A 12251-nucleotide genomic window follows, 5' to 3' on the forward strand; every position below is an offset into this window, starting at 1 on the left:
CGGTGCGGAAGTGACATACGGGAGTCAGGCCTCGAGGCCCGGCAGCCATCTTGGGGCCCAGCGCCCCTACACGTGCGGAGGCGAGAGCGCCCGGGTCATGTGCTCCAGCGGGCCCTATCGCGCGCGAGGGGCGAGGTCTCAGCCTCCAGGGACTTCCGGGCTCCCGGGACCGCCGCTTCCCTTGGCCTCCGCTCCAGGTGCGCACGGGACCCGCACCTTAGTCGTTCGTGTTGTGCAGCAAAGGTAGACGGACTCCGCCCCGAGCCGTCGCGAGCGTGCGGCGCGGGTGGAAGCCGAAGGCGTGCGCACCTGGCAGGGGCAGGGGCGGGACGGGGGCGCCTCCGGGCACTTGTGGGGGCTGCCCCGAAGTTCCCTTACCTCTGAGCCCCAGCTTCCCTGCGGTGGGGGCTGAGGGTGGGGTCCGGGGATGACCGGTCCCGGGGGAGAGGGGGAGGACGGGGCATGGCGGGCCCCGTGGTCTCGACACCTATGGCAGTGTGGCCAACGGTGACTGCTGAGCCCGAGCCTGACAGATGGAAGACCAGCACTGTGTATCTCCAAAGGATCCTTTATTGACCAGAACAGGACCGTGGCATTTATATATATATATATATAAAAAAAAGTTTGAAGATCTGGCAGGCAGTAATCCCTTTGCCCGCCCACCACCCCCAGCACAAGATTTTCCTGCCCCCGCCCCTGCACACATAAAGGGGATGACTGCCCCACCCAGGCCACAAGGCGACGCTCCGCCCCAGCAGAGGGGGGAAAGGGGGCTGTTCCGTGGCCACCCCCTCAACATCGGAAATCAATAAGTATTCTCTCAAAGAAAAAAAATAACAGAAATCAATTAAACATTTAAATATGAAAAACCAAAGGGAATCGGGTGGGGAGAGGCAAGAGAGGAAAGGAACTGGAGTTTCATGGGAAAGAAGGGTGCCCCATGTCCCCATGCCCATTAATGAATGGGCTTGAGGCCTGGGATACGAGGCTCACACAGTGAGTTTGCAGTGACACAGCTCCTTGTAGATCTGCCGACGAAGTTTGGGCATGTCCTGCTGGGTGAAGCTGAATGGCTGAGACAGGGCCAGGTGCTTGCAGTACTGGGTGTTAACAAAGCAGGCCATAAGAACCATCTACTGAGCATCCCCCCAGGTCAGGACCTGTGCTGTGCTGCACAGGAGCCAGATCCACCTCACCAAACCTTTCACAGAACATCCACATTTCACACACAAAGCCAACGTCCCATAGCCTAAGGCTCAAAGCCTGACTCTAGAGTCACTGTTCTCGATACCTGAAGAAAATGCTTTGCACTGGGGGTTGGGAAGCAACTGTACCAGGGCCAGAGACCAAGGACCAAGAGACCCAGGCCAAGTGTGGGCCCGGGGAAGCCGGGAGACCAAGGGGATCCGAGTTTCTGCACACTAACACCTAAGGTTCCTCTCTGCTTCACAAGTGCCTGTGAGCCAAACCAGAGAGGTGGAACAGCCTCCCACCTCCTTACCAAACCTTTAACCCCACCGATCTCTGCTTACCTGTAACACAAAGGCACCACAGTCACTGTCATTATTCTGCCTGGCCACGTTCTAGAGAATAAAAAAGAAGTCCTTCACCTGGACGCTCCTCGGGGTGTGGCTTCCACTTCTTCCTCCTACCGCTCCTCTACCACCACCATCACCACCTGTACCCCTCCCTCCAGACACTTACCATTTTGAAGTAACCTTTCCAGCCCTGGTGGAAATCCAGCCGGTCTTTCTTCACTGCTTCTGCCTGTAGGTACTTGGCAATATGCTATGGAGACAGGAAAAAGAGGAAGTGATGCCTCGGTTTCCCAAGTGAACCTAGGGTACAGTGGTCCCAGGCACCAGGCCTGCCCTTCTGCCCACTATGCCTTGCCACTGGATTCTCCACCCCACCCCCACCCCCCCACCCCCCCACCCCCCCCCCCCCCCCCGCCTTCCCTCTCAAACCTTAGGGCAGCGGCGGTTTAGGGTGCGCTGCGAGTCAAAGTAGGTGATGGTGCGTCGCCTCACGTCAACAGAGATGAGGGACCAGTGCACCTCCAGGTGGATGGGGATTAGCAGGAGCTCCTTATTGAAGATGTCCACCTAAGGAGGGTGGTGTCAGAGGTCAGGTTGGACAGCAGGAGCCACCTGCCCATTGCCGCGAGGGTCCTAAAGAGTGGAGGCGGAGACAAGGAGCCCAGTGGGCAAGCACACAGCTGAGCCCCTCCACTGTGAGGTGAAGTTCAGCATGTGTAGATTCCAGGGGTGAGGGAAGAAGGCAGGTCAGAAGACCTACTGTCACAACACACCTGAGACCCCAGGATGGCCAGGTACTTTCTTTCCACACATTAAAGGCACGAGTACTTAATAGCTAAAAACCCAGGCTCAGGATTCTGGAGCCAGCCCGCTGGGGTTTAAACCCAGCTCCTCCATTTCCTAGCTTGTGACCACGGGTGAGCTACGGAATGGCTCTCCGTGCCACCGTCCTCTTAGATGTAAGAGGCTGCGAATAACAGTGCCTATCTCACTTGTTTGTTACCAGAGTTAAATTAGTTCCTGTCCATGATACGTTAACAGCACCGCACAGGACCTAGTAAGGGGTCGGCCCGTTACCACAACCACCCTGTGAGGGAGTTCTCAGTCAGCCTAACGATGGAACTGCAGCCTGGGAGAGTAGGGCACCTTTCTGACGGGCACAGGAGAAAGGACACAGGGGACACAGGCCACGTTCTTTCCACTGTGTTATCCCACCCATACTGGGAGAAGCGGGCCTGCCAGGTCACTGCAGGTGTAAGCCCCTGAACCCGGGGACAGAAACTAAAATGCCAGAGCCAGTCCCACTTCACTCTAGACCAATTTTTTCACCTTTGGCGGGAGGGCAGGGACCCCAACTAGAGGGGAGAAAAGATACCCACCCCTACCCCATCACCAAACGCGTTCCCTCATTTTCCCCAGTAACTTCTGCCACTAACCCAGGCCTCCCCAATTCCTAGCTCTTCTTCATTCCCACATCCAACCCATCTGAAAATACCATGGTTCTACCCACAAAACCTATCCTAGAGAAAGCCACTTCCATTTCTGCACTCAGCGCCCTGCTCCAGGCTTCTGTGCTCCCCTCCCTGGCCAGTCTGCCTGCTTCTACTCTTCCCCCCACTTCCAGTCTACATGAAGCAGGAGTTGAAAACATGAGGGACTTCCCAGGCTCCTTAAAACTTTTCAGTGGCTTCTCCATGCACATCAAGAAAGATCCTCCTCTGCCTCTCCTCCATGCCTTACAGGATCAACTCTGACCGGATTTCTTACTACACTCCCTCCACTCAGATGCTCCAACTATACAGGACACCCACATGGGCCTTCGGTGCCTCAAATGCTCATTCTCACTCTGGGTCCCATGTACTTGCTACTCCTTTGCCTAGACCACTCCTCCCCCAGATCTGCAGGGCCAGCTCCTTGGCCTTCAAACCTCAGAGAGGAGAGGCCTCCCCAAACCGCCCAATCTAAAGGGCCTAGCTCCCGGGCTACTGCATTACCCTTTCAGGTGATTCATAGCACCTAGCACTAGCTGAAATTTAACCTATTTATTTACCCTTAACTCCATAAAGGCAAGTTTTCCTTACTCAACACTGAATCCCTTGTGCCTACGACTACCTCACACATACCAGAGCCTTATTAATACTTGAAAGACTGAGTGAGCAGGCTTTGAGGAAGGGCTCCTAGAAAACAGAACTCTAATCCTCTACAGGCAAGGTGTCACACCAGCGTATATGAATTGATAACTCACGTTTTTGGTCCACCTTTTCACCCCATCATAACCCTTGGTGCGGAGTTTATCATAGAAGAAACTGTTGAAGAAATGCACCTGTGCCAATGATACAAAAGACCTGGATGGAACTGAAAGAGCTCAGGCCCCCTTGCCAGGTCCCCTCCACCCTGGCCGCTTGCTTCCTTTCATTAGGGCTCCAAGGGCCAGTTTCAATAACCTGCACTCCAACTCACTGAGGGTAAAAAACCAAAGCCTTTTTAACCTTATCTTACTGCTTCCCATCCCAATTTGTGGAGTTAGCCACAGGGAAAAACCCTACACTGGGGGAAAAGAATTAGTAAGTTCAGGACCACGATTACAAATTTGAGGAGCGCCTGGGTGACTCAGTCAGTTGAGTGTCTGACTCTTGGTTTCGGCTGGGGTTGTGATCTCGGTATTGAGAGCTCAAGCCCCTCGTTGGGCTCTGCACTCAGCAGGGAATCTGCTGGAGATTTCCTGCCTTCCCCCCCACTCTCCCTCCCTCCCCCCTCCCTTCCTTTCTCTCTCAAATAAACAAACTTTAAAAAAGAAAGATTACAGATTTAACTGACTGCCTTCTACCACCTCTCCCCCAAAACCAAGATCCTCTTTATGGATGAAGAGATAAAGGGGACTGAAAAAGCTGCTTCAAACTGCAGAAGGGCTTCTGGGGACTGAGGTACCTGGTTTGGGCCTACCTTTTCAGGGACCGTGTCCATGACCAGGTCTCCATACATGTTCATCACCTGGGGAGAAAATTGGAGGCAACTTGCCATGGAGAGTGCAGCATAGGTATAGGGCTCCCCCAAACAGAGGGCCCCAGACACCCTGCTCCCTAAATCCCCTTTTGGGCCCATTTCTCCACTACTCCTCACCTGGTCATTGAGCCAGTTCTGTCCATACAAGGTCCCCAGGTCATCCATGGTCAGTACATGCCGCTTATAGGCCACTCGGAAACCCCTCACCATGGCATTGCCTGGCATCCGCTGGTACGACTGGATCAGCTGCAGCACCAGGCCCTTCCTGAGTAGGCCAAGGGTGGAGTCACACAAGAGACAAGGGGGCTAGAGCATACAGAAGTACTTTTCTACTGCCCAGAATAAGAACCTAAACTAAGTTCTTATTCTTAAGAATAAGGGGGCACCTGGGTGGGGGCACCTAGGTGGCCCAGTCGGTTAAACATCCGATTCCTGATCTCAGCTCAGGTATTGATCTCAAGGTCGTGAGTTCAAGCCCTGTGTTGGGCTTCACACTGGGTGTGGAACCCACTTCAAACAAAAACTAATCCTTTCTTTGGGCCACACATCCTTTTGAGGACCTGCTAAAGGCCTAGTCTCCAGAGAGGCACAGGAGTATCAGGTATACATAATATTGCAGGATCTCAGGTAAAGACTCCACCCCAGTCAGTTTACAGGGGCGTGGCACTCTGCCTACAGGTTCCTCCCCCTCAGTTCTACCTTCCTCCATCCGCCTTGTACATCCCTATGGGAGAAAAGGCAGCAGCAACCTCTCCATACTCTCAGGGCCCAGCCCTCTTCTGACGACATCTCTTTCATGCCTCACCTGGAAGGTGTAGAGAACTCCTGCTGAAAAATGTCCTCCAATTTCTCTACCACCTCATCAGTGCTAAGAGGGATGAGGCTGCCATAAGTTTGAAGGAATTCATCCAAGATGCCTGAGCGGAAGGAAAGAGGAGTGGCGTGAGGCCTCCAGATTCCAACTTAGGAGTTGGCTACTAAGCAAGAGACTGGGTCCTCTAGGGTCCCTTACTCTGTACGCAGGTCACATGCTCCTCCCGCAGGGGGCTGTGCTGGCCAGCCTTTTCCCCAGGCCGCTCCACCTCTTCTGCAGCACTCAGATCTGAGCCCTGAAAGAGTTCCTGGGCCACATGGTCCCCGATGCTACACACGTTGCTGATGAGGATGCTGGCATCAGGGGGTGCCAGACCTCGTTCCCCTTCTGGCCCGGGTGGTCCCCCAAAGCCATTGGGAAGAGTACAAGAGAGGAGGCCTGTAGGACGGGGAAACAGGATGGAGATGAGAAATTGGCTCAGATCAAAGAACAGTGGGATAAGATTAAGTGACCCACACAAATTATAAAACCACGAGGATGAACTGAAACGTATCTACCCATATAAACCCTAAGGATGAAATGAGCATGTCTGAGAAGTTATAAAGAAACAGAAAAGAAAAAGTACTACTCATAACACAAAAGCAAGACAAGACTAAGGAGATAAACTTCAGAGATATCTATCACTATTAACCTGGCATCTAGTATAGGACCCTGCAAACGCTCAATTAATAAAAACATACCCCGAAATTGTTTGGTTGAGAATCCATAAAAGAAACATTCTGAGTGAGAATGGCACACAGAACAAGACAGGCGATGTAGTCCACTAGTCAGAGAAATCTCATCCCACCACAAGGAGAATGGCACCCTTTGCAGACACACATGCAAGGGTCCCCTTTATTCTCAAAGGGCAAATGAGGAATTTTAAGTGTCTAAAACTGTCCTGACTTTGGTAAACCACGTCTCCCTTTCTCATCTATACACAGGACACCTACTTAGAGACTCTGTATTCCAGCTTTGAGCATCTCCCCAGACTTAGTTGCTGCTCAAAGAGGCGCTTAAGACATCTCACAGATATTCCGGACTCACTCTGCCATCCTACTAGCCTTCGGCCCAGCTGTCACCACAGCCAGAAGCTCCTGATCCTCCAGGATCTGAACCCGCCCTACCCTCTCCCTCCACCCATTCCCACCTTACCAGAGTCAGGATCCAGAGGAGACTTTGGAGTCCACCTTAATCCATCTTCCTCCACTGGGGGCCCAGAGGACATTGGTGGAGACCCTCTCACCCCATCCTCAGCCATGAGAGCACCTAGCAGACCCAGCCGGGGTGGAGGTGGCCCCCGAGGGGAGTCAAAACGACAGCAGGGAGATGGCACCTGTGGTGTCGCACCCCCTTCCTGGGGTGAAAGATGGTTCTTGGGGTGTGCGAGGCTCCGCCGCCGGCCCCGGTGGCGCCCCCAAAGCTTCCAGTGGAATGTCAACGAGGTGCTTTTTGGGTAGAACAGCATCCGGAAAGCTCTCTTGGCTCTGCGGCGGCGCTGTGAGCAGGTTTTTCGATGAGTAGGGCGGGGAGGGCGAGGTCGCTGGGAGGCCCCCAGCTGACCCCATCTTGGAGGCAGCCTCCAAGCTGCCACTTCCTCTTCCTCATCTTCGTCCTCATCTTCCTCCTCTTCTTCCTCCTCTTCACTAGCTGAGGCATCAAAAGAGGGCCGAGGGACAGGGAGGCGTCTGGCTGGCGCTGTGGTCCCGGACCCAGGATCTGGCCCAAACCCTCCACCTGATTTGAGTCGGGGCTTGGGGGGTGGGGGCCAACGAATACGCTCCCGTCTGGGACTTGAGTAAGCTGGGGCTATGCCAGGTCCAGGAGGCTCAGGCCCCCAAGACCCGGACCCTTGTATAGTCTCTTTCATCTTCCAGTAGCCTGTAAAACAATGGTCAGAGTGTCAGAATCCAAACATCCTATACCCCAGATCTTGCTTCTCTTCCTCAGCATGCCTTCTCTGGAATCAGATGCAAATAATCTAAGGAGATAGGGCAAAACGCAAAACTACTGACTGCTGACATTTCCGGTTAACACGGTTCACAAGGGGCCCTTTAGAGCCTGTGCCATCATCTCTCCTCTGACCAGACAGAAGCAAGGGAGACTGGCTAAGCAGCAGGCCTCCGGGATCTTATTTCTCAGATCCCCAGGCTAAACCCAGTATTCTCAGGCTCTGCTTCTCTATTTTACTGCCAGGGGTATCCTAATTGAGAACCTAACGAGGGACGTGGCTCAGCACGAGAATGCTGACATGACACGGAGACAGCTGAGGAGAACACAACTTCCACAAGGAAACCGCGGTCCGGAGTGGGAAGAGAGTTCTCTACCACCCTGGAATGAATGGGGGGCTGGGGTGGGCAGGGTACGGGCATGCTCAGGTCGTCTCGGGAGGTCTCGGGGGGAACGGGGATCCCAGGGCTACGGTTCAGGGAGTAAAATCCAATGAAAACGGAAGAATGTTAAAGGAAACTGAAAGAGAACCCAACCGGTGCTCAGGCAGCCGGATCAAGGCGCTGGGACAGAACTGAGCCGCGTGAGCCAGGCTGGCCCAGCCCCCTCTCCTGGTTCCCGGGGGCCAGAATGCGTCCCACACCGGTTTGGTCCTACAGGCTCAGGGCAGTTCGGCGCCAGAGGGCCTTAAGAAGCCCCTTCAAGGGCCTCCTGGGCCCCCGTTAGGTAGGAATGAGGTCCAGGATTGGGAGAGGCCGCATCAGGGCTGGGGGAAGGGTAGGGGGCGTCCTCACCGGGAGCGGGGAAGCCGGGCTGACGGACCCGAGGGCGGGCGTCTCCGGCCTCAGGCTTCCCGGCTCATCTCTCCGGCGACGGCGGCGGCCCCGCCACTCCTGCTGTCTTCAGGCGCAGCCCTCTCAATTCAGGATTCCAACGCTTCTGGGCCGCGCGCCGCGCCGCGCCGCCGAGCCGCCCCGCCGCGGCCGCCTCTTGCTCTGCTTCAGCCTCCACCTCCACCACCTCCCCCTCCTCCTCCTGCTCCTCCTTCCCCTCCCGCGAGCCCCAGGCCCACCGGCGCTGGCGGCGCACGACTTGTACGTCACACCCGGCAAACAGCGCCGGCGCGGCCAGCACGCGCCTAGTCCCGCCTACCCGGGGGCGCAGACGCCACGGGACGGTCCCGCCCCCCGAGCCCTGCGCCCGGCTGCGCCTGCGCACGCTAGCTGCTCGGGGCCGCGCGCGGCGGTCCCACCGCTATCCCGCCTGCGCGTGCGTGCTGTCCGCTGCTGCGTGTCCCGCCGGGAGCGCTCCTAGGCGCTTGCGGGCCCGGACCCCGGGGCGGCGGGACCTGGGTCCCCTGGGGGCGCAGGCGGGGTGGGGGGAGGGCAGCGAGGGCACTGGAAGCCGTTTATTCTCTTTTATTGAAGTCTAAGCGGGTCTTGAGCGGAAAGAAGAGCCCAGAGGAGTGAAGGCAGGCCAACCCTAGGGCGCACGCTTGACCCACGCTCCCCGGCCGCCCAGCCCAGCCCACAGGGGCCCCCACGCCGGCGGGCGGACAGCACGAAAGGCAAAACTTGGCACCACCCGAGGGAGGAGTGTGGCTGCACGGGGAGCGTCGTCGTCGGGCGCCTAACAAGCACCCCCTCCCCCGGAGATCGTGGTGGAAACCGGGGCGCCCCACAGCCGGGGAGGGGAGTGGGGGGTGAGGCTGCTTGTGCGGCGAGGAGGCAGCGGGTACCTGGGGACAGGTGTGGCCTGGGGAGCCACGAGTCTTTCCGAGTGGAGGGAGGCTGCGTGGACGTCTGCCAGCAGGCAGGCGGACTCTCCCAGGCTGCCGCTAGGTGGTGGTGCTGTTCTGGAAGCCTTCCAGTGGGACCCAAAGTGGGTCTAGACACGGCCTGGCATTGCCCGCCGCCACCCCTACCTCCCCCAAGAATATGGGGCTGGATGGGGGACAAAAGCAAGATGTTACACCTCTTTAATATCCGTGAAAGCGAAGTCTAGAAGGTGAGGGCGCGATGAGGCAAAGGGAGGAAGGGAGATGGATGAGCCGTCCAACCCAGGGTTGAGGTCAAACCCAGAAGAGGCCTCTGCTCCTGTTAGCTCGTGGCTGTGTCCAGTATTACCCACCCTCGTCTTCCGAGCTCAAAACCACCATCCGTATCATAATCACAGTTTCACAAACCCCAGGAAGGTTCCATGCGGAGAGAGGCTAAGTTTCGCCCTTCCCCGGGGGATTGTGACACTCAGAATATCGCCCTGGTGCAGGTGGAAGACACCTGAGAAACGGGAGAAGATACACACTAGGTGAAGCACAGTCCTGCGGTGGACCCTCTGGTGCCTCCCCTCCCTTCTCCAGCTCAGCCTTCCTCCTGCTTCCTGGCCAGCATCCCCCAGATCCACCTCTGCACCGGGCTTCCAGGCCCCGCTCCCCCTGGCCTGGTGGCCTGGTCATTAACCCCCCTGGGGTCAGAGCCGCCCTCTGTGCCCACAGGCCTCTCACCCGCACTGTAGCAGCTATTGTAGGCCCAGTCGGGGTTGGAGGGCATGCTTCGGATACATCGGAAGAGAGTCTCCTGCCTTCCCTGGCCCTCCCGAGACACCACCTGACCCATGGTGAAAGTCACATCATGAAACAGGACCTGGCAGGGAATGGAGGAGAAGCTGAAGGAAGTGAGAAAGTATGGCTCAGTACTGGGAGGCTCGGGAGCCTGGACAGGGGAGCCAAGGAATGAAGGAGGGTCTTCCAAGTGCTGTGAACAGAGGGTTTGGGAACCCTCAGGACCAGGGCATCCAAGTCCTGGGAGAACAGACCTCCTGGCCCCCAGGCAAGGCTTAGGGTATGTGTGGGATTACCTGGCTATACAGCAGATAAATTCCAGAGTCCCAGACTCGAACAACATATCCTTGGGCCTCCAGACCTCTCCCACGCTTAAGAGCCGGTTGCCACATCACCTCTGTCACATCAGAGTCCTCTGGAGGTGAGGAGTGTGGCAGTCAGGAGTTGTGCACGTTCTCAGAGACTTTTCACCTCCAGGATTCTCTCAAGCTCAGGTGCCAGCTCCAAAGTTCCCCGACCTGGCCCCTCCCCCAAAGCCATTATTTAAAACAGTGCTCACCCTTGGAGGTGATATTGATGGGGACAAGGTGCAGAACCGAGTGCTTCTCTGAGGAGAGAAGGAGGAGATCTAAGCAGCCCCGTCCCCCTGTGATCAGCCCTCCACCCTCACCCTGGCTCAGGGCAACAATCTCGAGGTCCCCATGCTGCTTGATCACCTCCCACCCCTGCTGCACCCCGGAGGCCTCACTCTTCTGTTTATGGATGAGTGCAGCTCTCTTTCTCCGGGATCTCTCCCCATTCTCCCAGGCTTCCAGGGCATCAGGGCTCTGCTCATGGGAAGAGGGTCAGGGTTAGGCTAAGAAGCAAGGGCCCCCAACAGTTCTTCCTCCCGGCCGCCCCTCCACGCCCACCCCTGCCCCCGCCCCAGGAGCGCCTCACATCACTCCTGCACTTTTCCCCAGCGACCTGAGTCTTGGCGCTGGCTGTCCTCCAGGATCTGGTAGACATGAGAAGCATTAATCTTTAACAATTTCCTTTCCTGGAATGGCTGCTCCCTTGACCTCCAAACCTGGGACCCTCTCTTGCACCTACTCAAAACTTTACAGACCGGGAGGCTAGACCCAAGAGGCCCCGACCCGGCCCTGCCACCCATCCTCAGCTCCCCTCACTCACCTGCTCCTGGAGGCTCAGCCATGGATACCCTTCCTCCTTCTCAGAGGGCCCTCCAGTCCTCTGCAGCCGAGCCACCTCTCTCCTTAGATTTTGCAGCTCTGTTTGTTGGGTCAGCAGGGCCATGGCACAAGCCACGGCCCCCAGAGCTGCCCCCCAACTCAACCAGAGGGCGACTGAGAGTGCCGGCTCTCGGACTGGGCCCCCCATGTCTCCTGGGGGCCCTTTGGGGGCTAGCAAGGAAGGAGATGAGGCTGGCATGAGCTGGGGACCCTGCCGAAGGCTGTGGCCTCAGGAGTGGGGTGGCGAGGAGGTGGTGGGAAGGGTGGGGGTACAGAAGGGAAGAGGAGCGTTACGCAAGGGAGGAATAAAAAGGAACTTGAGAATGAAAAAAGGGAGGAGGAGAGCCAGCAAGGGGCACTGTTGGTGCTCCTGGCACCCCGCCGTGGGGCCAGTGTTGTGTTGAGACGCCCCCTCCTCCAGCGTCAGGAGAACTCGGTGTCAGTCTCTCTAGGAAGGACAGGACTGCCAGTGACACCCAGGAGGAGCGGCCGGAGCATAGGAATCCTGGGACGGCCCCAGAAGTGGGGGAGGGAAGGTTGGCTGGCTACGGGGCATGGTGCCAAGAGCAGGGATGGAGGGACAAGCTGGGCAGCCTTGGGGGTCACGGGTGAGGGCGGGAGACCCTCTGGCTCAGACACCCCAGAGATCCTCGGACAAGTCGGCCAGGAATGACTGAAGGTGGAAAAGGAGAGGAGGGGGGCAGATGGGAAGGAGAACCAGGGTCGCGGAAGCAAGAGACGGGCTGAGTTCTGGGGTTAAGGCCAGGCCGGGTGTGTTGGAATAAGGCCTGTACTACTCCCTGTGCTGAACTTGGCAAGCAGGACTTCCTGTTTCCCGAGAAAAGCTCTTACATAAGGCTCTGGTCAGAGAGAGAAAGAGAAAGCCCCAAGCACCCTACCACTGTAGGATTCCTGCCCTGGCCCCTGGGGTGCAGGTTCTCATATTCCTGGGCCCCAGCGTCCTGCCGACTGACCCTGGGCTCCCCTTGGGGCCTGCTCCCACCCCACAGGCCGCCAGGCTTATGCCAGCACCTGCTGAATGTCCCGAAGCTGCCAAGAGGAAGGGCTCCTGCTCCTCCCAGCCTGGGATTACCTGCAGGAGGAAGCCGGCCTCC

General features: G+C 57.2%; 2 protein-coding genes across 2 annotated transcripts; both read right to left on the reverse strand.

Annotated features, from left to right (window-relative positions):
* Positions 1 to 552: 552 nt before the first annotated feature.
* On the reverse strand, positions 553 to 8280 carry SENP3 (SUMO specific peptidase 3). The gene is made up of 11 exons (XM_072821576.1): positions 8139 to 8280; positions 6550 to 7275; positions 5554 to 5793; positions 5347 to 5458; positions 4659 to 4806; positions 4482 to 4529; positions 3784 to 3861; positions 1968 to 2105; positions 1705 to 1788; positions 1533 to 1583; positions 553 to 1100 (listed from the first exon to the last, which is right to left on the reverse strand). Exons 2-11 carry the CDS (start codon positions 7262 to 7264, stop codon positions 990 to 992), a joined length of 1725 nt encoding a protein of 574 aa, XP_072677677.1. The 5' UTR covers positions 7265 to 7275; positions 8139 to 8280; the 3' UTR covers positions 553 to 989.
* Positions 8281 to 9305: 1025 nt separating this feature from the next.
* On the reverse strand, positions 9306 to 11825 carry TNFSF13 (TNF superfamily member 13). Its single transcript, XM_072821585.1, has 6 exons — positions 11078 to 11825; positions 10653 to 10731; positions 10464 to 10511; positions 10201 to 10319; positions 9848 to 9986; positions 9306 to 9623 (listed from the first exon to the last, which is right to left on the reverse strand). Exons 1-6 carry the CDS (start codon positions 11333 to 11335, stop codon positions 9514 to 9516), a joined length of 753 nt encoding a protein of 250 aa, XP_072677686.1. The 5' UTR covers positions 11336 to 11825; the 3' UTR covers positions 9306 to 9513.
* Between the last annotated feature and the right edge of the window lie 426 nt (positions 11826 to 12251).

Source organism: Canis lupus, chromosome 3, assembly GCF_048164855.1.
Source record: "Canis lupus baileyi chromosome 3, mCanLup2.hap1, whole genome shotgun sequence".
Lineage (NCBI taxonomy): Eukaryota > Metazoa > Chordata > Mammalia > Carnivora > Canidae > Canis > Canis lupus.

Bases quoted from the DNA above. Each gene is read 5' to 3' on its own strand.
- TNFSF13 (XM_072821585.1), bottom strand. From the start codon at position 11,335: ATGCCAGCCTCATCTCCTTCCTTGCTAGCCCCCAAAGGGCCCCCAGGA. The intron at 10,320-10,463 runs GTGAGCACTGTT...CCTCACCTCCAG, and splicing joins CATCAATATCACCTCCAAGG to AGGACTCTGATGTGACAGAG. The intron at 9,624-9,847 runs GTGAGAGGCCTG...CCCGTTTCTCAG, and splicing joins CAATAGCTGCTACAGTGCGG to GTGTCTTCCACCTGCACCAG.
- SENP3 (XM_072821576.1), bottom strand. From the start codon at position 7,264: ATGAAAGAGACTATACAAGGGTCCGGGTCTTGGGGGCCTGAGCCTCCT. The intron at 5,459-5,553 runs GTAAGGGACCCT...CCTTCCGCTCAG, and splicing joins GCATGTGACCTGCGTACAGA to GCATCTTGGATGAATTCCTT. The intron at 4,807-5,346 runs GTGAGGCATGAA...TGGCCTACTCAG, and splicing joins GAGTTCTCTACACCTTCCAG to GAAGGGCCTGGTGCTGCAGC.